The sequence below is a fragment of the Lynx canadensis genome, chromosome B2, assembly GCF_007474595.2.
Source record: "Lynx canadensis isolate LIC74 chromosome B2, mLynCan4.pri.v2, whole genome shotgun sequence".
Taxonomy (NCBI): Eukaryota; Metazoa; Chordata; class Mammalia; order Carnivora; family Felidae; genus Lynx; species Lynx canadensis.
In genome coordinates, this window is record NC_044307.1 from 38,311,369 (window position 1) to 38,338,582 (window position 27,214).

General features: G+C 39.2%; 1 protein-coding gene across 1 annotated transcript in view; it reads right to left on the reverse strand.

Annotated features, from left to right (window-relative positions):
• The window catches only part of KIF6 (kinesin family member 6), a 394,043-nt gene that overhangs the window by 243,247 nt on the left and 123,582 nt on the right, over window positions 1-27,214 (reverse strand). Inside the window, 4 exon segments of the mRNA XM_030315426.1 lie at window positions 2,626-2,729; window positions 8,768-8,854; window positions 9,791-9,934; window positions 18,025-18,231. Coding sequence (XP_030171286.1) covers window positions 2,626-2,729; window positions 8,768-8,854; window positions 9,791-9,934; window positions 18,025-18,231 — 542 coding nt within the window.

Consider the following 27,214-nt stretch of genomic DNA (forward strand, 5'->3'; position numbering starts at 1 on the left):
GGCAACAATTACATTTCTTCATTTTTCAGATCTCCTTCAGTCTGTTTTATAAAAATAAAGGTCCTGTTGTTTCGTGGATATAATGCTGTCTTGTACATCTCTAAAGATATTAAATCACTCTTCTTATAACATTTAGTTCTGAAGCCTCCAAGCTGTAAAGGCTCCTTGTCCTGGTCTTTCTCTAAGTCGGCAGTCCTCATGTTTCTGGTTGTTCCCAACTGTGAACTCATCTTTCCTAGACTCTCAGCCCTGGGCAGGTGGTCCTGGAAGAGGGCCGAGCGGCTGTGGGGGCTCATGCTCCATGCTCCTTACTGTTCTCAGTGGGAACAGGGCTTGGGCAGAGCCGAGGACAGCGGCTAGCCTTCAGGGCTTCTCTGGTCCCCAGTTTGTCCTGGATATCATCAGCTACCTGGGGCCTTTCCCTATTTCTCCATCCTAAACGCTGACCTAAACACTGGGTGGAGCAGAGAAGAAGGAGCGCGCAGGGGTTCACAAGACAGACTGCACTCACTACCAGGGCTCTGCCAAATCCTCGCAGGCTTCTCCCAGCCCTCTCCCGCTCCAGGGCGCCACCATGTCGAGCCTTGTAGCTTTTACGGTGCAGCGCCCAGTCTTGGTCTACCCTTTCCTCTTACCCATCTAAACCCCACCTTTCAATCTACCTGGAACTCCTTGAAGCCTCTAGTCCCCTGAGACGTTTCCATCTTATTCTTGGGTGTGGCTACAGATTCAGATGTTTCAGTTCTACTATTCCTCAGACTCGGTGCAGTGGAGGGAGCGGACCTCTTAAAACCACCACATGCAAAATCTCATCCTTAAACTGAGCCTCCTGAACAACATTTGGGATGTGCCGGACTTAGCGAAAATTCTGGTACTTATTTCACGTACTGGCCATTTGCCTTCTTGCTCTTGGATCCGATTTCTACTTTTCCCCTCTTTTACCCTGCATCGCAGGAAACTACATTCTCTGACTCTCCCAACAGGGATAGCCTGGTTTCTGGGCAAATTCTGGGCACGTTTCTGGCTTCCGGGCAAGTTCAGCCAGTGGGACGTGCAGGGCTCTTTGGTGGCCCAGTTTACATGGAGCAGCATCACTGTGGGTTAGCTCTGGCTGGTCAGCTCCAGACTCAGACTTTGGTAACATAAGCTTCTACCATCATCCCTTCCATCCCAGGGTGTCGGGGCTCCTGCTGCTCCTGATGTCTGGGGTGCTGCGTATTTCCTGCAATGCCACCTCCCGTGCAACAAATTTCCCATGGTAAATTCCTTCTGTTGAGAGGTCTAGAATGTTTTTCTTTTCTTGGCTGAACCCTGACTTGAAGATCAAAATTCTGCAGAGGCATCTTCAAAGATAATAATTGGTAATTCCTCTCTTTGAGGGGAAGGGAGCATCATAGTGAGGGAATTCTCAGCTTGGTTTTCTCAGCAGGTAAGATATCATTAGAGATCACTGTGGCATTAATTGCATATATGCCACAGAGCAAATTTACAAGGAAAGCCTTAGGAGCCTCTCCTACTATTAAACAGAGTGTTCTAGATGCTATCCTAGAAGAGTGAAACTTTGATTATAGCAGAAAGCTTCTTTGGGACACTTGGGTGGCCCAGTCAGTTAAGTGTACAACTCTTAATCTCAGCTCAGGTCATGATCTCACGGTTCCTGAGTGTGAGCCCCACACTGAATTCTGCGCTGATGGCGAGGAGCCTGCTTGGGATCCTGTGTCCCTCTGTCTCTGCTGCTCCCCTACTCGTGCACGCTCTCCCTCTCTCTCAAAAATAAATAAATAAGCTCTAAAAAAAAAAAGCTTGCTTAAGGCTTCTCAATGTTTAGACCTACCTTTAGGCACAGCCAGGAAGTAGTTTAAAGAAAATATTTCCATCAACTCTATTACTTACCATTTTCTCTGTTGAGAGAGGGTTAGATGAAATGATTGTAAGCCCTTAGAAAAATCTTGTGTATCTCTATTTCTCCTTTGGAAATAGAGAATATCACTGCCTTCTAAGTCCAGCCCACTATTATCACTCCACAGATGCTTTATAAGTTGCACAGAAACAACAAGAAAGTCCACCACTGTGGCTCATGATCAGAGAGAGAATGAGAGCCACACTGTGCCACTGACAGATGCCATGCTGTATAAAGCCCTGAATACCTGCTTTCATTCCCATTTCTACTATTTGAACTATAATATATGGGCCATCTATTTATTAAAGGAGAGAGCCTACCTTGGCATGGGATAAATTGGTGCTTGCAACAAGATGCTTTTTAATACAAAGGACATTTCTTGAATTCCTTTCAGATCTGAGAGCCACAGCATATGAGGGGTTGGTGTATATGTTTTTAATTGCACGACTATTACACAAGCCCTTCTCTTCAGCTGGCATGAGAAGGATATTCCCATCCTTTCTATGCTCTGTTCTTTACTTCCTCAGAGCTGAGGCGGCAAAAACACTGCCAGCCTTATCCAGCTTTTCATGGAAAGCCGCCACTCTTAACTGGCGCCTAAATGCAATTTCAGACTGTCCCAGGAGACCTTCGTGCTTTGAGGTGAATTCATAACGTTAGGGCCAACAAAGAAGTTAACACAAACTTTCACTGTTAAAGAAAAAGAAAAAGGTCTGCAGGCTTACTCAAGGAGCTCTGCATCTGTGAGCGCCTCTGTCCTCTGCTCCCCAGTGACAATGGCCAGTTCATCCTTCAGCTCCTGAATTTCTTTTTGTAGGCGTATAATCATCTACAAACGGCAAGGCGGGAGAATCAACGTCACCTCCTCATTAAAGGGAACTTGGTGACAGAGAACATACATCTTTGCAAATTACGAATTATTTTAAGGACACAAAAACATACGGAGAAAGATCGGAAAGCCACCCCTGGCCCTACCACCCAGCTTTGTTAAATCTCAACATTTTGTCAAAATAGTTCCAGAATTTATTTTAACAAATAAAACATTACTTATGTAACCGGAGCTCCTAATTCCTATTCCTTTTCTGTCCTTCCTGGGGTGATCACTGTACTATATATAGTGGAGAGCATCTCCCTGCATGTTTTCATATGTTTCCTCCATCTATACCTATGGATGGCACTGTAAGTCATAGATGGTATCGTTTTCCATGCTTTAAACCTTATGTAAATGTTACCATACTGCATGGAATGGTAACTTCTTTTTTTGAGATTTATACTGCTACATATAGCTCTAGTTCATTAATTTTCATGGGCATATACTGCTTCAGTAAAGGACTATGTCACAATTTATCTCTGTCTCCTGCGGATGGACATTTAGGATTTTTACTTTTGCTTTTATAAACAATGTGGCTATCAACACTATGAACACCTCCTTGGGCACATATGTGAGTGCCTCTGATGTGTGCACTTAGAAACAAAACTGCATGGTTGGAGAGTCTGTGCATCTCCCTCCCCTTCAGTATGCCTTGCTAAGTTGGTCTTCAGAGTAGTTGTATAAACTTAGATTCTTCATCCATGATATACAGTTCCTGTTTGCCCACATTTACTTCACTGCTTATGGAGTACTGACAGACGCTTTAATTTTGCCGGTCTGGAAGATGTAAAATGGCACCTTGTTTAGTTCAAATATGCATTTTCTGATTACTAGGGAGGTTGGTCATCTCTGCATATGTATATCGGCTGTTTGGTTTCGTCTTCTGTAAATCACTTATTTATATTCTTGTTTGTTTCCACTGAGTTGTGTTTTTTTTTTTTTTCCTTATGGAAAAAGGAAAGCCTTATGGAAAGCCTTATGCCGGCTGCTTTATATATGAATCCATTATTAGTTTTATGTAAGGTATATGATTTCTCCCAATCTATGCCATTTTGTGGTGTTCTTTGTGTTAAGTGAAAGTTTTAAATTTCAGTATGATTTCATTATCGACTTCTTCCATTATGAGTTGTAGTTTTGTGTCTTCGTAAACAAAATCTATTTTCTACCTTAAACCATAGGAATATTTTCATATATATTCTTATAAAAGTTTTAAAGCTTTGCTTTTCACATTTGGGCTTTTATTTTGGATAAAGTATGAGATATGGATCTAATTTTATTTTTTATACAGCAGCTAACCATGCAAGATTTGTTATTATAATTTTGTTACATAACATATTTCTACATATAAATGTGTCCTTTTCTGGGCCATTGGTTAAAAACATTTATGTACTTGACTATATGTGCGGCAATACCACGCTATTTTAATGATTATATCTTAGGAAACTTTGGCAGCTAGATAGAACAAGCCACTTTCATTTTATTCCTTTCCAAAACAGACATGGCTATTCTTGGTCATTTGTACTTTCGTATAAGTTTGAGATGCAGCTTATAAAATTTCCCCAAAGGTCCTCCTCAATTTTTAGCCAGAAATAAATTCGATTAAAGGAGTAATTTGGTAAGACTTATCAAATTAGTCATGCTGAATCCTCTCATCCATGAATATAGTATGGCCTTCCACCGGTTCCTTTTAATAAAGATGTATCACGTTTTCTATAAATATGTTTAATTAGAGTTTTTTTCCTAGAATTTTCAAGTTTTTGTTGCTGCTGTAAATGAAATTTTTATAATATTACATATTCTAATTGTTGGCTTTGATTTATAGGAAGACAATTTTTATGTATGAATTATGTGCCACATAATTTTCTGAACATTGTTTTGTTTCTATTAATCATTAAATATTCTTAGATGGTCTATATAAGCAATTAAATTATCTGTAAGCAATGACAGATGTTTTCTTCTTTTCAAATCCTCATCAACTATTATTATTATTTTTTTAATGTCTCTGTCCTCGCTAGGACTTCCAAGTATAATGCTTCCGATATTCTGATCTTATTCCTTCTAACATTTCACCTTTAAAATGTTTGCTCTAGCTTTCGGTTGATACCCTTAATCACTTGAAGGATGTTCACTGACATTCATAGTTTGACGAGTCTTTTCAAACTATGGATGAATGTTTAATGTTATCAAATACTTTTTCTGCATCTAGTAATGTGATAATATAATTTTTCTCTTTTAAACTGTGAATATGATAAGTCACCTTAATTCATGTGACTTTTTTTTCCGTATGAACTACTTCCAATGTACAAAAAGACATAAAGTATACCTTATAAATCCACTAGTTAGCTTAAGTAAATACCTATATACCTACTACTTAGCTTAAGAAATAAAACATTACTCTTTTGAAGCCCAAGTCTCTGTACAGCCTTCCCTAAATGAATTCCCTGTTCCCATTACCTGAAATTTGGTGTTTATTTTTCCCATGGCTCTTATTCTTTTACTATACATTAACATGTTTTCTAATGATAGATTACCTTTAAATTCCCAAAATAAACCCAACTAGCTCATGAGACCATATATCATATTAATAATATATGGTCGTAATGCAAATTCCCTAAAACAAAAATTAGCAGGCTGAATTCAATTTATACTCTTTCCTTCAATATTCGACCAACTTAAAAAAAACATCGAGTCTGGTCCATCCTTCTTTCCTTCCTGTCTTTTTTTCTCCCTTCCTCCATCACTTCTCTCCTTCTTCTTTCTCTTTTTCTGTTTTTCTTTCTCTCCTTTTGGTAGCTTTGTTATTATTGAATCTAGTCATTAGTCATACATCTATTCATGCTTTTTTAATGCTTCTTGCATTAGTTTCAGTGCGATATTTTTGTAGGACATTGTCTAGTTTGTTTGTTTCCAAATTTACAGCCATAAAGTCACTCAAAATACTCTTATTATTATTTTAAGATATCTACTGTGCCTATAGGTAAGTCCTCTTTTCATTGCAAATATTGTATCGATTTCTGCCTTCTTTATTCTTTTCTTCATTAATCTTTCCAGAGATTTGTTCATTTTATTATTAGATTAAAAATCAACTTCTGGGGTTTGTTGCTCTTCTCCACTGTATCTCCACTTTGGGTTTTGTTTTCACTCATTTCCACACTTTTATTTCTGTCTTTCTACTGTTTTGGATTTATTTTTCTCACTCATTTATCTGACTTCTTGGCTTGGGGTCTACCAGACCAAAGGAGTTTGTAAATTTGAACTTCAAACCCATGTGTAGCAGAGCATTAGGATTTCAAATTTTCAGAGAAACCATATTTTGCTCCACCTAAAGTTCAGGCTAAGGCAGACAAGCTTCACTAGCATCTCCCTATGTCAGTGGACAGATTTTTTTTCCCCTTTCTGGTTCACCTTTTCACTCGTTTTATGTTGGGAAGCAGACAGGGTGTCACGGGTTCATCATCTGTCTTCCAAGGTTCCAGGGCTTCAACTCTGATGCTTTTCTTACAATCCCCTTCACTTCTTCTACTCCAGGACAACTGCAGCCTCAACTTTGTTTCTGGGCCCTGGAGAATCCCCTTATTTACTTCATTCAACTTCAGACATATATGTCAAACGTGCCTGTCGAATTTTATATAGGTGGGTTTCAGATTATCTCTGCCACATCAACTAGACCTGATGTTCCAAAGAACATGGTGACTGTGTATTTTGAATACATCAGTGCTCCTGGAATTTCATTTAAATGCACAGGATTGAGTGGGTTTTGGTTGTTTGCTCCTTTTCAAAAACATGCTTGGAATCATCAAGCTCTGCAGAGTGAAAATCCTTAGACAGGAACTATGTGAGTCATTCATTTGTATTCGAACCTCCCCTCCCCCTACCTCCTGCTCCACTAAATTAATATTGATGCCATATTTTCTACATCTGCTAAGGCTTTCAAAGTCAAATCTAACAACCAAATTATCTTCTGTTACTGAACAGAAATCTCAAAACTAAGCCAACTTTTCATGATTTTGAGATTAGTACAGTCACATCTCGCATCAAATTAGTGTAGAAACTTTGGAATGAGAGCCTTCCTTAGAAGATTTGGGGCCATGCCCAGTCACCACAGACTCTGGCCTGCTTATAATTCTTTTATCATATTGTCTCCCTGAGGTATTAATACTTGTAAAGAAAGCAAGTCAAATCCTTGATGATCCTGCTCTCAGAGGGCTGGCTTCCTGTGTGCCATTGGATTTTGACAGTAAGATATTGGAAATCCCATCCAAGTTGTGTTTTAGGTGGTTTTGAGGACAAATTTGTAATTGTCACTTATGCTTCAGAAAAGCTCTGCACATAAAGTAATGAACAGTAATGTCAGTTCTAGAAGCCATTAAAGAGGCCAGGAGATAATACTTGTCAATTACCAGATTAATTCTGCATCAGGAAGACCTCAACATTTGTTCAATTATCAGCTATCAGCTTTGATTCGGGTTTCTCTTTTCGTTAAGCTTCTCACAAGCCCTACATCAAACACATGATAATGTTCATCTTTTTTTTCACATTCTTCAAGTTCCTTCAAAGAAAAGTCTCTCTGTTTTTTAAAAACTTAAAGAAAAAGACCCTCTAGTGTCTAATGTGTTTTATTTTCCTTCAATTATGCACTAATTTTTGTCTTTGGGCTAATAGCTCATTCCTGTCTTTCTCACGCTGCTCAGTGATGCTACCGGGCTGCTTGCTGGAGAAGGAGGGATGGTAGCAGAATTCATCTTACAAGTTCCATTTCACTTGACTCATGCCTTTCAATTCTGACTCCTTCTTTCAGCGGGGGGAGGGGGGGTCTTGTGTTATGCTGTTGTTTCACCAGGGCCTGTGCTAGAAAGAGACCCTACCTCACCCATTTGGTTTCTCCAGAGGAGATTTCCATCAGGGCAGCTTAAGTTCCTGAGGGGAGGAGAGTAAAACAAATAACCTCATTATTCCTGTTACCTCTTTACCTCTACACTTTAATGCAATGACTTCAGGGGAGACAGGGCGCACAATCCAAAGGAAATAATTAATATGGGTAACAGTGAATTTGAGAAGGGCTTTTTTTTTTTTTTTTTAGAATTTGAGAAATTTGTAAATGAGGCGCTATTGGTAAGATTTCACCATCTTTTTATAACGCATCCTGCTAAGCTTATGCCAGCTTCTGTTCTAGAGAAAATTTTAAGAGCTGAGTGATTTGAAAAGTAATATAATCTTAATTTGGGAATGTACAAAACTGAAATATTCTATTTCAACATCTTCAATGTTGGCATAAGTTGATTCCATGTTGTATTTCGTTCAGAGAAGACTAACAAAATAAAGAGAAAACATCTGCATTTAAAATGAGGATCTGAGTCATGTAACTTGCAAATATTTTTGCTTTAAAAAAGCACTTTGATAAAGCAGGACTCATTGCTATAAAACTAGAAGCTTGGCTATTTTTCCACGGACCAGACCCATGATGAATTTTTTTTTTTAAATCTCTAAATAACAGGACAGTTATGCAAAATATGGTTCTACTTAATAACCATTAGAACTTCTTCTCTGTTAGCTTTTATAAAAGATGGCCTATTATTATCATCTCTAGAAAGTTAAACTGATGTTTTCTGAAAGGCCACCAGCTGCATGTAAATATAAGTGGATGTGACTGCATCATACACATCCTCGGGACTCACTGCACATCTTGGGAGCAGACTGATGGGACTGCAGGTGGCAGGCCCTTGAGTCAGACCATCTGCACCTGAATCCTGGCTCCGCCGCTTATGGCGCTGTGACTCTACACAAGTTATTTACCATTTCTGTGCCTCAGTTTTGTCATCCGTCAAGTGGGGATGGAGTTAACATGTACTTGTAAGGTTGTCATCAGAATTAAATAAATTAATACAGTTCCAACACTTAGAACACTGCCTGGAACAGAGGACGTGCTCCTCTAGTTTTGCTCATCTATGATATACTTTTTTCTTTTTTTTTAACATAGTAAGTTAAAAGTGGCTTACCAATCTGGGATCGATTTCTTCATTGAGAACAGCTTCATTCTTTATGAGAGCCACTCGTTGTGCAAATCTGCAGGTAGATATAGACTCCTAAGGAAGCAAAATAACTCCTTAAAATGTTATGACTTTGAGAGATAAAACTTAATTTTTGTTCACAGAAGAAAGACGCACACCTAAAGAGTGATGTGTATAAAACACAATGAGGAATCAGTCTTCCAAATTAGGAAGCTTTGCTTTAGAACATTATTTTAATAAAAACTTTAATAAAAATTTTATTTTGGCTTAATAACATGATCAATGTGGGAGATCGTGAGGTCCTGAGTGGCGACTGGTATGTTTTTTTCAACTATTGATCTATTCAACCAGAAAACTACATATACAAATCATAATCATAGCAGGTACTATTATAATTCACAAACATGAAAGACTATAAAATAAACATTTGTAACAGACCAAAAAGAGAGGCTTTTCAAGGCATCTTAGAATGCACTCAGGGCTTGGCCTTGTTTTGAAAGACACCCTGCCACTTCCTGCTTTCCTTTTTGAGAGAAAAGTCTAGACCCCGGGCATTCAACTGAAATGCGTAAAACACCAAGCTGACTCTAAAGCAACCCAGGAAAGCCAGTCAGAAGCCAGCCCCTGACAAAACGGCCTGTGCAATGTGCTCAGCGACACGTCCAGGGACACCTCTTGGAGGTGTTTCCAAGGTATCTCAGTATTCAGGAGTAAAATGGAACAGAAGCTAATGAGTCTCTTCTCTCGTGTCTTCCAGCCAACATTACTAACCCACCAGCGGGCTTCCTGAAACCCGTGTATGAGCCTTCTTCCCACCATCCTGCCCTGTGTGAAGTCCATTCTCAAAGGGGATGATTAAAATGCCGGCAAACAAACCAAAGCTGTGAACTCTGCAGGGTATTTGCGTCTGAAAGCAGCTGAAAAGATGGAAACCCACCCAGGACCTTCAACTCCATCTCATAAACTAGCAACAGAAACTCAGACTGAGATCCCCAGAAGGAACCAACATACGTCGATATTCCTTTTCTCTAAAGAGAGTGTTGCAATCATGGTCGTCATGCAGTTCCCTCCCAGACTGTCTCTTAGGACACTGGTCATCATGGAGTTCCTGTAGGGAATGTGGGAACGGTGTTTTTCTGAAAGAGCAATGATCACCTGTGGCACAGTAGAAAAATAATGGCATTAGGTTAGCAGAAAATGCACATTTGACAGTCAACTAAGCCGCAACTACAGTGAAAATACAAACAGAAATCACAACAATGCAGGATGACATCTAAAACTTGGGCTCAGAATAAATATCTTTACAATATTTGGTATAATAATGGTGGAAGCAGAGGGAAGTAAACTTAGCAAAAACATACCACCGTGAATGCTGTAATTTTTGGACAGATGATATAACTTGGTACAGAACAGGGTATGTTATTATCCTGTTTTCAGCCATTGGAAAATTTATATAAAAACTCAAGAGTAGGGGCACCTGGGTGGCTCAGTTGGTTAAGCGTCTGACTCTTGATTCCAGCTCAGGTCAAGATCTCACGGTTCCATGAGATCAAGCCCAGTGTCAGACTCTGCACGCTGATAGTGCAAAGGTTGTTTGGGATTCTCTCTTTCCCTATCTCTCTGCCCCTCTCCTGCTCGTGCTCTCTCACTCTTTCTCAAAAACTAAATATTTTTGGGGCGCCTGGGTGGCGCAGTCGGTTAAGCGTCCGACTTCAGCCAGGTCACGATCTCACGGTCCGTGAGTTCGAGCCCCGCGTCGGGCTCTGGGCTGATGGCTCAGAGCCTGGAGCCTGTTTCCAATTCTGTGTCTCCCTCTCTCTCTGCCCCTCCCCGGTTCATGCTCTGTCTCTCTCTGTCCCAAAAATAAATAAACGTGGAAAAAAAAAAAAAAAAAAACTAAATTTTTTTTTTAAAAAAACCTCAAGAGTAGATCATGCCAGATTTTTTAAATCCTACCAAAATCGATTGATATGACCCATCTTCAAGGTAGAAGAGGCAGAACAGTATATAAGAACTATGAGACGGCAGGGGTTAGTGGTAGAGACCTGAGAATCGGGTGCCACATTGTTCAGGTCTGACATCCTAGCCTTACTAGGACAGGTTGCTCAACATCTCTGCCTCAATCTCCTCAACTATAAAACAAAAGATAGTATCTCCCTCATAGGAAGCTGGCATGATTTAGAGTTAAAATGTACAAACTGCTTTAAGAAGTACCCCGCTCATGAGAAGTGCTCTATATGTGTTTGCTACCATTGTAAATGATGGGGGAAGTTTATGTTGGTTCTGAGTCTCGTTCATCTTACTTTTCGCAAGTGTGTTAGGTACTTAATGAGAAGGAACTAGCTGGATGAAAGGCTGCTGGGGGGGTTCCCAAAGGAAGCCACCAGGGGTTCGGGGTTTTCCTGGAAAGACGAACCCAGTGCTAGATGCCCATCCCAAGCATCAGGAATAGGTCACGCACAGATGTGACTTGAAGGGCATCACCAGGCCCTGACTCTCGAAAATACTTCTGCCAACACCTGTCACTGTTCTGATCCTCCCCGCTCTCAGGTGTGTAATTCCCACCAACAGAACCTCTTCTACTCCCTTGGTTTACAAAACAAGATTGTTTTTGAGGGCTGTTTGGAGCAAAAACACAAACGACCACTGGATCTCGCTTTATTTTGCTGACCACACATTTTACTGCAAACCAGGTATCCTGTGATATTCCTCTCAATAATTACTTCTCCACTCTCAGAAATGAGGCCTTCACATCTTATCCTTTTGTTTCAAACCTCCACATGGCCTCCTCTCCCTGCCTTTAGTCTGAGCTGATGGCCACACACCTTCCATTAGAAGTGAGCAGCCTGGGGCACCTGGATAACGCACTTGGTTAAAGAGTCCAGCTCTTGGTTTCTGCTCAGGTCATGATCTCATGGTTTTATGGATTCAAGCCCTACATCAGGCTCTGCACTGGCAGCACAGAGTCTGCTTGGGATTCTCTCTCCCTCTCTCACTCTGCCCCTTCCCCATGCATGCTGTCTCTATTTCTCTGAAGATAAATAAATAAACTTGGAAAAAAAAAAAAAAAAGGACCTAGTCTCTCTTACGACTCAACTTTCCACAAGAGACCTAGCTCCATCAAAAGGACACCCTAGTGTGGAACTGGGAGGTGAGTCATGAGAGGTGGTGGCCACAGGAGGAAGATCAGATTTGTAGGACAATGTGGTGGCAAAGGCATCTGGTTTCTTTGAGGCAGCTGCAGGAACTTTCTGGAATCCAGGACTTAATGCCCTGAGTGCCAACTGGGGTAATGGTAATGTTTTGCAGAGCAGTTCAGTGGCGTGGTTGGATGTGTCTCCTGTTTGCTCTGCTCCTAGCTGGATAGTATCCAAGTCCAGCTCTCAACTCTTCTTGAGACTCTTTATGTTTAATAAAGTCTACACTGCTTAAATTAGCTACAGTGGGTTTTCCAGTTCACAACTAAGAAATCTGACTAATACAACATGCACTTGACGCATTTACGTGAAATAAATGAACAAATAAATGAGTAGACTAATTAGCTTCACCTAGGAAGACCGTGCGAGGGTCAATAGTATGCAACGAGATTTGGCAGAACTGAGTTTTGATATAATTGGAAAGGAAGTGGGGAACATGGCAGACCCAAATCTGAGTGGCAAGACGGTAGGCAGCAGGGGACACTGAGCAGAACTCCAAAGCCTCAGAGCCAAGAGGACAAATGAAATATCTATAACAAGCAAGGCAGGCCCAAATATCAAACACCAGACCAAACAGGGAGGGGTTGGTGGGATGGATGTGTGGAGAGGGTGGCATTATTAATTATGAATCATAATTAAGTATCTAACAGTATTGGAAGTACTTTGAAATTCTTTCATAAAACAAGTGTCACTATTTTTTTCCTGTTTCAGGAAATAATATTTCTTCTATTCAACAGCTTGATGAAACTTAGATGATATGAAAGAGAATACGCTTTTTAAATTTCCTGTTGGTATTCAGGTAAATGGAGTTTTTAATTTGCTTTTGGTTGCAATGACAGAAAATGTACAAACTGGATTTAATCCTAAGGGAGATGTATTGGCCCATGTGCAATAGGAAAGTTTTAAGGAAAGGGCAGTGCTACCACCGAGGACTTAGTTTTCAACAGTATCTGCTCTACCTTCTATGTTATAGAAGTCTGCCTCTCTTCACGGCCACCAGATGGCTGACCAATGTTCTTATTTATAACTGATGTGATAAAGTTCTCTAATTATTAAACATACATTCTGAGCTTTCCTAGGGACAAACATGGGTCACGGGCCCATCCCTGAACCAATCACTCTAGCCAAGGTCCCACCTAGCCTACACTAGTCAAGGTCTACTCCTAGAGCTGGGATGGGCCCCTGGATGCTACTCCTGCAATGAGTGTTATAGAGGCAATCCCAATGTCCTTTCCAGAAAGGGCTCTAAAATTGTTCAAGAGAATAATTAAAATTCAAAATGGGATTACGGATTGGAAAGCATGGTCTTTAAAAATGGGGGAAATGAAAGCAGTGCATAATAAAAGAAAGAACCCAGGACACAGAGGTAGAAACCAGCTGCACACTTGTGTGATTTTAGGCGAATCTCTTACCTTTATTAGTCTCTATTTCCTCACTTATAAAAGTGGGATTAGAATGCCTGCCTATCTCACAAAAATGTTTTAAAGATGCATAGAGATAGTTTCTGGAACAGTAAAACAAAAAGTACCCCGTGTTTGCAGGGGTGTCCAGGCTATGTTCTTTATGATCCCTTTGGACACTTGCTACAGCCATATAAATCCAGTTCTGGACCATTTCTCTCCAAGTGGGATCTTCTCAGCCCTAAAGGAGTTTGGGGATACCATAACAAGCCCAGACCCCTTGGAGCAGATACAGATCTTCAGAATGACCCAGAAATGGCTGGTATTTGGGAGAGAGGCAAAGGTAGATTATTCTTTGTGGGGCAGCTTTGGGCTCTCTGAATTCAGCAGTAACCAAATGATCCACATGGCACAGGGTAAGGAGGTGGTATACAACCTGGATTCTTTTTTTTTTTTTTTTTTTTAGTGTCTACTTCCATTGGGATTTCATGTACAAATACAGAAATATGTTCCTGAAGGCATTCTTTAAGCAACAAAGAGTGGAAACTCACATTATATTTAACAGTATCTCCAACTATCTTGAAACTATGCCTAAAATCAATAACTCAGATTGCTATTTAATGAGTTAAAGAGATTTTCCTTTAAAGAGCTCAGAAGCACATGGAAAATTAGCCTCTGAAAACTGACAATGATTTGGAGCGGTTACAACTGGCACTGGCACCATTAGTTTTCCTCCTGAACACACACATTTAGTGGAAGCCAAATGGAAACGAAAACTCTGGGGAAGTCCCACTTATGGGGGGTAACTGCCTGAAGGTGACCCTGATTCTGATTTCTGTAGAGGCAGAGAGCAAACACTCTGTTCCCAGTGGTTTCTCACTTGATGTTGGGGCTGATAGAGACCGAGGGTCACACCAGGGGCACTTGGTGAGGCTTATGGTTAGAACAAATACGTATATCCCCTTCCTTCTCTTCCACAGACTTAATTTCTAGGGCCAAGATGTACCCTGTTATTGTGGCTTAAAATGTTTTCGAGGAGACTTTTTGGAAAGAGGACTGCATACACAAGGAAATGTCCAAAACCAACAATGTTCTGACAAACAGAAATTTATTTACTTATGAGCACAATAAGGTGCATTCAACTCGGAAAGGTTGTGCCCTGCGAGCAGGTGTAAGGTCCATAATTGTGGCCAGAAGGGCAGTGACGGTTCTTCATGGAATTTCTATAAGTAGTGTGGGATAATAAATGTAAGAGAGGTTACCGAATTGTCCGAGGACATCTCCATATATATAGATATAGATATATATAAAATAAGATGGAGAAGATGTAATTAATTACAAACATTTACCTGAATTTCTAATAGAGCATTTATATGACTATATGTAAGGATTTTTTTTTTTTGAAAGAATGAGAGTGCGCACACGTGAGTGGGGGAGGGGCACAGGGAGAGAGGGAGAGAGAGAGAGAGAGAGAGAGAGAGAGAGACAGAAAGAGAAAGAGAGAATCTCAAGCAGGTTCCACTGTGGAACCAGCGCAGAGGCCAACTGTAGGGCTTTATCCTACAACCCTGGGATCATGACCTAAGCCAAAATTAAGAGTCAGACACTCAACCGACTGAGCCATCCAGGCACCCTGTAAGGATCTGTTTATTTGCTTTGCTCCTTCACTGGATAACACGATAGCATAGACTATCTTCTCACCCATGCATTTATCCCCATTGCCTAACATAACTTGTAGCACTTCACGGACACTTAATCATAATTTGTTGAATGAATGGGTGAATGAATGAATGAAGTGAGTTAAACTAAATTGTGTTACACGTCCAGTCTCGTTAGCCCCATAATCAAGTCCAACATAAAGAAAACCTGTGTACAAAAGTCCTGTTATTTCATTAATGGTATCTGCCTGCCTCTTTTTATTATTCCTATTCCCCTGTACTCCTTGGATCTCTCTCATCTCTTTCTGTGTGAAATTCCAAAATTTCTCTACTACCCACCTATTCTTCTCTAGCCGCAACTCCTAGATTTATTCAACTTCACACATCTATGTCCACATACTCCAGTTTCCTACATTTGTGTCCCTCTTCACTCTCGGGCTAACCTTCCCCTTTTTCTCTCTCCCTTGTCTTATGCTATAACCTCCACGAAGACACTTGTGGATCAGTGTAAGCAGTTAACAGCTGGAGTGACGCATTGGGTGAATATGAAACAGATTATTTACATTCTGAAAGCCAAAGGTCAACGACATGTGAATGTCACTGTAGCTCTGGGTCAATCGAGCCCCTGTACTGGAGCAAAGGGCTATCGGACTCCAAGTTCCCACTGCCTGACATACACTAACCCCAGCCCTGCCTGGTTCCCTCCTACCCATTCTTTGAATCTTTGCTTAATATCAGCCCTGAAAGAACTTTCATTCCCTCCACCTTTCTCAGTTGAAGTCCGATCCCCCATTACAAGCTTTCCTCACCCCTTGGCCTTTTTCTGCACAACTCACCTGGAGTAAAACCAAGTATTCAATGACTATTTATTCCACGCACATCTCCCTGCACCAGCCCATGAGACCTCTGGGGCAAAGACCATTTCTACTTTGCTTGGCACTATGCTCCAGTGCCTGGCACAGTCCTCAGCATGCTCTTGCTCCTTGTAAATGTTTAAGTACATAAATTCGTTATACAGGAAACCAAATGCACAGAGCCACCAAGACCACTCACATGAGGCTGATGTTATAAGAATTCTGAAGAGGAGAGATGTGGGGAGAGAAATAGTTCTAATGACAAGTAGCAGCTTACAGAGGTTGTGCTAAAATGAAGAGAGGATTAGGGGCAGAATGTTTTCGTTGAGTGGTAACAATTGGTGGAAATTCTGATTCAACTAATGAATATAATTTGTATGAACAGATGGGCATAATGGGAATTAAAGCCAACAGTGCTACCAACTGAAACAACTAGGTATATTTCTTTGAAATAAAGCACTTTGAATATAGTCCATTATGCTTTTATATCAATGTTTTGTAAGTGTCCTATTAAGTCAATGCTCTGTTAAAGTAAAAGTAGTGTGTAATATTTGAGTAAGGAAGAGCTAGGGAAGCCTGAATCTTGTCAGAAACACTAAAATGATCTGAACACCGGGCAGGTCATTAATCTCTGGGTGCTGCATTACGGGGGTTTATTTGGTTAGAGCCTAACTGCATGTACCTTGTTCAGATACAACTCCCTTAGGTTTCTCTCAATCTGCTTTTTCAGCCAACTTGACCATTAGAAAGCATTTACCATCAGGACAATATCAGTCTCAAAAAGGGGGGAGGGGGTGTTTGTTTGTTTTTTCAAATCTTTTAGCCTCCAACACTCATTAGCAAGTCCTTCTGCCTTGCCAATATAGTCTGCACTTCTCTACTCCAGGTTTTAATCATGCTCCTCTTTTTTTTTTTTTTTTTTTTTTTTTCTGAGAATTTGGAAGTAGTTGCCATCTTTAACATTCAACTCACAGCACTTCACTCACAGAGCTGAAAGAAACTTGAGAAATCATCCAATTCAATATGCTCATTTTAAGGGGTGAGGATTTTTTCTGGAAAATTTATTTGGCTAAATTCAGATGAGCTCTCTTATCACCTGGAGTCAAAATCAGAAATAAAAAACAGAGCACACACTGGGGTAGATCGTAGTAAACTTGGGATAGGGGTCGGGAGGACAGGTAAAGCAAAGAGAACCATTGCAGGATCACAATCACGAACTCAAGTCACCAGAAGCCAAAAAAGATATCGGTCATCTCTAAATTATGTTCCTATAACTAAGCCACAAGCCTGAAAAGATAGGCCACAGGAGGCCATTTATAACCTATTTTCACACCCATTACAAACTTTACAGTAAAAACAATAAGGTATAGTAAGAAAACATATGGGCCTTGTAGCCAGGCAATTCAAGATTCAACTCCTCATCTTACTGCTAGCTGGTAACCTAGGGAAGGCCTCAGGAAGATCTGAGTTTTAAAATCTACAAGATGAAATAACTAATACCTTACATTGTAGGGCTGTTGTAAGGTTTAAATGAAATGGTATATACAAAATGCTACCCCAATGTTCACAGCAGCATTATTCACAATAGCCAAAAGGTAGCAACAACTGAAGCATCCGTCGATGGATGAACAGATAAACAAGACATGGCATGTACATATAATGAAACATTTCTCAGCTTTGAACAAGAACAGAATTCAAGTACATGCTACAGCATATGAGGGACTTTGAAAACATTATGCTAAGGGAAATAAACCAGGCAGAAAAGGACAAATATTGTACATTCCACTTATATGAGTATCTAGAATAGGCAAGTTCATAGAGACAGGGAGTAGAACAGAGGTTACCAGATACTGAAAGCATAAGGAAATGGAGAATTACTACTTAATAAGTACAGAGTTTCTGTTTGGGGTCATGAAAAAAGTTCTGGAAATGGATGGCGGTGATGGATGCACAACACTGTGAATGTACATAACGACACAGAACTGAATACTTAAAATGATTAAAATTATGAAGTTTATGTTATGTATATTTTACCACAATAAAAGAGGAAAACAAAAAACAAAAATGTTAGCAGAGTGCCTAGTAAAGCATGTCGGCAAATGGTAGATATAGTTAATCCTGTTGTGCCCATTTTACCTGTTCTAAGTAATGAAGTGACAAGTTGATGTACTTGGCCTCTGTTAGAAGTTGGCCTCCCACTCCAGTCTTTGCAACTCGCTCTGAACCAGCCAGGTCAACCAAGTGAAGTTTGGCATGGCGGACGGTCGCAGATCCTGGTTCCTTGCTTGATAAGTGAATAGAGAAAATGCAGTGGGAACGAGTTGAAGCTTGGTTCATTGGAGTCTACAAAAAAGGAATTGCAAAACAAAATCAATGTGAACAATGAGCATTTTCACAGAATCTCAAAAAATTTAAATTTATGTTTCTGATGGTATGACACTTCCAATGAAGCCAGTGCTGTCCAATGCAACAAAAACATTTGTAGCTGAGACCTCTTAAAGTCAGTTATATTTAATGTATTGTCTCTGGAAAGACTGATAACAGATGTGGATGGGTTGATTCAGAAAGTGAGGAAAGAGTTTGAATAAGGTAAAGCTTGGGTCTACTTACTAATATGATAACTTAATTTCATTACATGACCACAGTTCCCACCTTAATCTTGGCTAGCCATATTGCAGATGCTCAATGTGAACATCATGAGAAAAAAGGTGAGAATGGGTGCACTGGGAGAATTCATTACACACTTGTAATAAACACAACCAACAGACAAGGATGCCCAGTATCACTGCTACTACCCAACAGTGAACAGGGGGTCCCAGCCAATGTCAAGTCATCGTGACAGGAAAAGAAGAGATGAAAACATCATTATCTGCAGAAAATATGGTAGTCTACAAAGAAAATGCAGGAACATCTATAAAAACTGTTAAAAACTAAGTTAAAAACTTAGTTAAAAACTGTTAAAACTAAGTTAAAAACTAAGAAGTTTAGCAGGGTTGCTGGATGAAAGATCAACATGCCAAATTAGAGAAGTTCTAATAACCAGCAATAATTAATCAGGAAGTATAATATTACTTATAATGGTAACAAAGACAATGAAATAATGGGGGATTAATCTTATAAAAAAGTGTGATTTGTAGGGAAAATGATAAAATAATATTAAAAGATACAAAAAGAAAACCTAAATAAAAGGTATCCTAGATATTAATGTACCATGTCATAGATGGGAAAACTAAAAATGAATCTGTATATTAATTTCTCTATATTAACGTTTATTTATTTTTTGGGGGACAAAGAGAGACAGAGCATGAACGGGGGAGGGGCAGAGGGAGAGGGAGACACAGAATCGGAAACAGTCTCCAGGCTCCAAGCCATCAGCCTAGAGCCTGACGCGGGGCTCGAACTCACGGACCGCGAGATCGTGACCTGGCTGAAGTCGGATGCTTAACCGACTGCGCCACCCAGGCGCCCCTTTCTCTATATTAACGTACATAACCAATGCAATTGAAATAAAAATACCACATGTTATGTTTGTGGAACAGGGCAAATTAATTCTAAAAAACAGACGGAGCAAATATAAAAAAATAACAGAAACAATTCTGTGAAAGAAGCACAAGAGAGGGGAGCATGTCCTGCTATACATCAAGGTATATCATAATGTCATAGTAATTAAAACAGTGTGGTATTGCTGCAGGAACAGATAATGAGATCAGGGAAACATGCTGGGCTCATTTTGAAACTCTGGATTGGACAGAAGTGACCTCACACCATAGTGGAGAAAGAACAGACTAATTAACAAATGGTGCTGGAATAACTGGCTATCCATCTTGAAAAAAATAAATAAATTTAGGTTGCTTCTCACACTTGATACACAAATAAATTCCAAAATGTATTAAAGACTTAGGTGTAAAATAACACAAGTTTAACATTCATATAAGAAAATATGGAAGCATATCAGGACCAATTCAAGGCAGTCATGGATCTTTTATGATAAGATATTAAACACAAAAATGAATTAACTGAAAGTATTTGACCAAATTATCCAAAATTAAAGAACTTCTGGGTGATAAAATCTACCACAGAGTTGGAAGGCTGGGAGTTGATGTTTGCAATCCATATAGCTAACAAAAGATTAATGCTTGAAATAAAGAACCTCCACACATCGATAAGAAAAAGGCAACTCTGAAAAAAAAATGAGCAAAGGATATGAACAGGCAACCCATAGAGAGGAAACCTAAAAATGGTTAATTAGTATTTGAAAAAAAATGCTCCAACTCACAAATAGCTAGGACAAACAATTAGAGCCATAATGATAAAGTATTTCACTCACCTCTATCAGACTGGAAACTTTTAGAAAGTGGAGTCTAACAAAACAAGATTTGTAAAGATACAAGGAAACAAGAACATTTATATACCGCTGGGAGGAATATAAAGTAAGAACCTCTTTATGAGAACAATTTGACAATATGTGGTAAGGTTGCAGATGCATATAACCCACAACCCAGCAACAGACTCCGAGGTGTATTCCTGGAGAGAAGTCTGGAACAAGTCTCACTGGGGGAGAGTGAAAAGGGGTGATTGGTATGCACACATATGGGCATTCTTGCTTGGGTATAGCAAGAAATTGGCACAAGATGTACAACCTAAATGAAAATCTGTGGTAGTAGAGATGAATGAACTTGGATAATTCAAACCACAGGGAAGTCAAAATGAAGCACCTTTTGGATAGATTGACAGATGGGTTTCTGAACTGCTGATGAGAAATAGCATGTTAAAGAATGATGTAAACTTCGATGATCAAAATGATATCTATGACAGAACTCAGGTGCTCAAAAAGAAGTATCACCTAAAAATTTCATTCATGGCTCTAGAACTTAGGTCATTAAAGTATAAAAATACGGACTGGAAGAACACAGCAAATTAATGCTAATGGTTGCCTCTGTGAGGGATACAAAGCAAAAAGGCCACAAGAGGACTTCAGTTGTATCTGTAATACCCTATTTATTTAAAATTAGCAGAAGCGGCCTCTTGGGTGGCTCAGTCAGTCAAGCATCCAACTTTGGCTCAGGCCATGATTTCATGGTCCCTGAGTTTGAGCCCCGCATCGGGCTCTGTACTGACAGCTCCGAGCCTGGAGCCTGCTTCGGATTCTGTGTCTCCCTCTCTCTCTGCTCCTCCTCTGCTTGCTCTCTCTCTCTCTCTCTCTCTCTCTCTCAAAAATAAACATTAAAAAAATTTTTTGTAATTATCAGAAGCAAATTTTGATACCTAAAAATAAAATTTACCTAACAGTATTCCAAATGACTGTTCATGTGAGTAAGTGTGTGCAGCTCCCCACCCCTGCAAAATGGGATTTAATAAAAGAATTTCCATATGGATGCACACGTATTCAGAGAGGGTAACACACTCGGATGCTATTTTAACCCGAAATTCCTTCTGTAAATCTGAGTTCTTGATATCTACCATTGTTGATTTACACCAACTACCAAAATACACAGATGTCAAAATCTTGGCATTGTGTTGGTGATGATGATGTAGCTAGTGAGTTAAATAGGCTGAAAATGTGACCCATTACTCGTTGCCACAATAACCATACTCAGATCTGGCCAGTGTGTGATTTTGCATGCTGAAGTGGACCAGCAAATAACTGTGCCTGTAAAACCGCAAACTCAAATTTAGAACCTAAGTTGAGGTGTTTCGAAAGTGACTGGAAGTTATTTGCAGAACTTAAACATGGGTTTCACGTCACTGTTATATTCGCCCAACAATAAATCCTACAGTACTGGAACAAAAGTCAAATTGACAATCGATAGAAATAAGTAACACAGAGACTCTCCCCGACATCTGTCTTCAGCTTCCAAATGGATCCACTGCAGTGACAATAAAATGTGGCCCATTAGCGAATAATGGAAGAGTGTACCGATTTCAAAGGAATGTGAGATTTACATCAAATTAAGTTGTATTTCTGGAGTCTGTAATTAAAATGCAGTAATATGCTGTAGGAGTCCATGCCTACAATTTTGTAACTTCCCATAAATATTTCCTGCATGAAGTAGTAGTTGGTGTCCTCTTAGCTAAAATTTTCTTAAACCTCAGAAAACATTCTTTATGTGTAGCTGTTTAAGTGTGATCGAATGTGCTGGTGTCTGCTCTGTGTTTATTTAAGGGTGTCTATATGTCTCACAGGCATGCCCCTACATTTGTCCTTTTAAAGGTAAAACCGTATTAAAACATTTCTGAAACTGCCTAAGAACAGATGGCACCATTTAGGCAGATTCATTCAAATTTAAGTGCACATTTTAAACAAATGTGCTCTTGGCACTAGAGACTATGTCTTTGGAAAAATGTTAGTGATGATTAATCATCTGCATGCAGAGAGCTTTCACATTTCATATCAGTCTGTGGATACAGCTCTGCGTTAGGCAGCACAAAGACTAGAAGGAAAATAAGACATGGAACTTGCCCTCAAGAAATTTATAATCTAGCTCAAGAGCTAAAGACAAAACAAATGAAATGAGAGGGAATGCTGAGAAAAAGGCAAATTTGCAATACAGAAAGGGGTCTGTTCTCAGAACTGAGCATGCTGACCCTCTAGGTAATACCTAAGAACACTAATCATCCCCTCATCCTGGAGGCTCTCTACCCACCCTGCCCCTCCTTGGTTTCTAGAATCTACACTGTCCTGGCACTTTCTCTCTAACTGCTCTGTCTCCTTTTCCTTTACTGGACGCTTTTCTCCCCAGTCCCGAAAACACGCAGGTCCCAAGCTATGGTCATATTTCTTCCCCTTGGAAAGGTCTTCGTCGATAGCTCTGATTATCACTGAATAGATACTGTAGTGTAGTTTAAAAGTCACAGATCAACGGTCTTAGAATGTGGTATTGAAACACCCGGTTTCAAGTCCTGGTTCCGTCACTTACTGGTGTTGAAATATTAAGCAAATTGACATAATTTTGGTTCCTGTGTCTTTGTAATCCCTATAATAAGGCTTGCTTTGCTGCAAAGAGCTATACTGAGTGTGGAAGTGGCCCATGAACTGTGAAAGGTCATATAAATGTCCATTCCTGTTGATATTCACTCTATTCAGATGCCCCCCATATCCTTATTTCCAACCACAGTTTCTCTGCGCACTAGATTAGAATGTCTGCTGATAACTGCCACTAAAATGCCTTGCCAGCATCTTAAACCTAATGCTCCCCAAAATAAGCTCATCACTTTCCCTCATTCTGTGTCCCACACATGGATGTCCAGTCCATTCCTCTTGAATTTACTTCTACTTCTATCTCCAAATATCCTTGATCTCTACTCTGGGTCATGACATTCTCTCCTTATTAGTCTCCCCAAATTTACTCGTCTCCTCCAATTGTTCTCCATGTTGTAGAATAATATTTTTAAAAAAATATATTTGATTACATCAGTTCTACCTATATTTCTGAATTAAACTATCACATCACTAAGACTAAATATCTCCATTCCTTCAAGTGTGTTCCTCAAAATATTTTTTTTTAATATGGCAGGCACTCTGACACTCTGAATTGCATATATTCTTTCTAATGTAGACTAACCACAGCTGAGGACACTGGAATCCAGGCAATCTAAATCTAGAGTTGCCCGTAACTAGCACATGAAGTGTTCTACCATGTTTGCTCCACCCCTTTACCCATGATATGAAATTTGTTTGGGAAACACACACACATACACAAACATTTATTTGATGACTGACCTGTATTTGATTAGTTTTTACCCCAAGTTACAATCACTTGAGATAATTATGGAACTTTTTTCTTTCAATTTTGTGCTATCTACAAATGAAAGTATCCTCATCCAAATAATTTGTAAGAATTAATAAGGCAGAACAACATTCCATGAACACTCCTACTCTCTACTCTGTTAGCAAACAGTTATGGGTATTTTCCAATTGGCTTTAATCCAAGTACTTTCATATACCTTCAATTTCTCTGTATATCCCCAAGGATACTTTTGAGAGACTTTATTAAATAAATTGTATCTATTTGATCTATGAGTTTTTATAACCTTATCAAAAAAGTGAATAGAATTAGTTTAAGATGAATCAATGTTGACTCTTTCCTAATTGCTTACTGATCATTATTTAAGAATGCTTTACCAGATTCTTGTCTTAGGGCTTAGTATCAAAAATATTAACTTGCCATTTTCCAAATATATTTTCTTTCTTGGAAAATATATTTTCTTTCTTGGAAAATAAGAAAGTATATGGCTTTCTTTAATGGGGTAAAAGTCTAAAAACCCAGGATCACTGGTCCCTTATAGATTCATCATAATAAGTTCCATTGGGAAGGTTACATCCTCTAGCAAATGCTTTCCACTTCCTTCTTCCTCCCACCTAGATTCTGAGCTCCTTGAGGCTGTCTTATTCATCATTGTAACCCTAACATAATACAGCATAATAGTGTTCAAAAATACTTGTTTAATTGCTGACCTTATTCATTTCTAGCTTTCTGGAAGCTCTATGGCATGCTCCATAATTTCTAAAAATCTCCATATCATTCCAAGACCACATCTGCAAACTCCTTTTTCCCCCCAAATTATTTAAGTCCATGGAATTCATTTAAGTCTACAAATTAGAATTATTTGAAAAAGTAAGATCGACTCAAGTCTCCCTACCCATTTTGCCTGATTCCAGAGATCTCCCACTACCCTCTACATCTTCAACTGCCTTTTCTCTTACCTAGAATGTCCTCTTGCTGGTCAAGTATTGCCTATCATTTCTGACTGGGAAATGTATGTCCTCTTCCTCCTCCAAAATAAACCTACTCAAAATTAAATTACCTCCACGAATTCTCTTGGACGATTCACAAATGGCACTAGCTATTGTGTTCAAAAAGGACATTTAACATTTGTGCGTAGAGTAGAAGATCATTAATATTCAAACTCTGGAAAAATCCAAATGATGGATTTTTCCAAATGGATTTTTAAATGTTTAGCATTTTAAAAATTATGACATAATATGAATAAATTTGCTACAGGGGCAGAGAGGGGTGATGGTGTGATCTATCAGGCCTCAGATGAGTGTTTGGTGGCCAGCCCACTTTGCATGATGTAATTATAAAAGGTACACATTATAAAAGGTGACTCAAAAGTGACCCTGTCAGACAATAGTGACTTCAAACTTTCTATACAAAAGGGGCTTGGAACAGCAACGTGGCTGTGGATGGTACTTGCAACGGCTTTGGCAGAGCACTTTACATAATATAGCATCAAATCAAGAAAACACCACATGCCTACACTGAAGACTGAAATTCCTTCTCCTACAGCCCTCCAAGCCATTTACTGGCACTGGCTGGCCTACCACTCTCAGAAACTATTTCATAAGTTTAAAAATCTCATATTTCACTGCATAAGAATCATTTTCTACAAAGCAGGACCTATTCGGAGGCTGACAGAAAATTTTGCAAAGCGATGGTATAGTGGCAAGAATTGGTGAACATCTTCTAAAGGCTGTTCAGTCATCTTCCCTATGGATTCTGCAGATACACAACAACCAAGCCTGGTGCTCGATGATTTCAGAACACATATTCTTTTGCAGTTGTTGTTACACAGAGTCTTATTGGCAGATCAACAAGGATTCCCTGTGAATTGAAATGTTCACCTTTTTTTTTTTCATTATTTCACAATTGGGTGTGTGTGGGAGGGGCAGTTATGTGTGTGTGTGTGTGTGTGTGTGTGTGTGTGTGTGTGTGGCTATTTTCGAGATTGAACATTTTGATTTTAGGGCCAAATATTGATAAGTGAAAAATGGTTTTTGTGTTTACATAATATACTATTACGTTTTGGGTAAATTTTTTTCTTTTAGTCAATCTCATGTTTTCAATCAATTTTAAAGTAACTACACATAATATAGTCCACAATGATTTGAATAATCTCTTTAAATTACATATAACATTTTCTAGGATCCTTTGAATGCTTCGTTATCTCTTGCCATATCTTATAGTCCATTCCTAGGTACCAAATTCTTTTTTTCAATGACTCTCCTATTTTGGGGTGAAATATCTCAACAAGAATTTCCACTACACTAGACTAGGTCTGGTGAAGAAAATCTCTTAGACTGCACAGAGTGTATAATGTATACTCTTGAGATTCTTTAAAATAAACCAGCAAAGAACAAAAACAGCACCACAGAAGCCGTAATCCAGATTTCCACTCCAATTCTCCTGGTCTGATAACACTTTCTAACCCGATAGCCTAACTGATTTCTTCCTCTGCTCATTTATTCTATCTGAATTGAAGACTGAAAATAATAACTTCTATGTGTTTTCTGGGCTACCCCAGCCTTCAGGTTAAAACTCACCCTTAAGTGATTCCCTAACCTTCCCAGCATTGGCTAAATGATTCCGTATCCAATTCCTCCTGTAGCACATGGGTTATCAGGAGGCCCACCACACCCTTGAGGTACACCAACCCAGCCTGGAAGTGAGAACTGACCAAACCGAGTGGTGGATCATGTGACACTAAAAACACCTGCCTTGATTCTTCCTGAGGCTGTTTCAGAACACAGTGCTTAGCAGCAAAATATCCCCAATTAGATAACCTTCAATTGGAATTAATAATTCTAAACTCCTTGTTTTTCTTTCTGATTTTTCTCTTTATAAGATACGTGGCTTTTAGAAAAGTAGTCAAAATCATTTTCTCTAGTTGCAGGATTTCTAGGCCCAGCATATTGTCAAGGTAGTTTTGTAAAAGAGAAAAATAGATTAGGCATATCAGTTTTGTGTAAAATTCAAAAGCAAGCTTTGGAGCAACCTGGAATATATAATAAGAATTTTCTAGCAAGTATGATTCACCTTTCTGATATCCTATTATATTTTATTATATATCTCTCCTAACAAGTCTGTGATCAATTTGATGTGTTTTTTTTTTTTTATTTTCACATCCTGTAAGATCTACTAGGGTGACTTAATTTTAGGAAAACTAAATGTCAGAATTATGGATGGCTCTTTTTCTGCTGGATGTCAGAATTCAGAAGATTGCCTCTCTGCGGGTCACTTCTTCAGGATTTGACAAATGAAAGTCAAGTGCATTTATATCAAAAGCTAAGTATGTTAAAATTGGCCCATTTGCAAACTGAGAAGGAATTTTACCCATATCTTCAATCAGTTATGTCCAACTATCATCTCTGTTTATCATCCTTGAACGAGCTATCATCACATAATCACCAAAGTAAAGGTTTGCTCTCTGAACAATGGAAATTATATGACCCCAAATGTTGCCCCGGCCTCCCCCATTTTTTTTTTACTTGACTGTGAGAAGAATCATAACAGAATTGATTCTTCAATGGCAACAAGTAACTTAT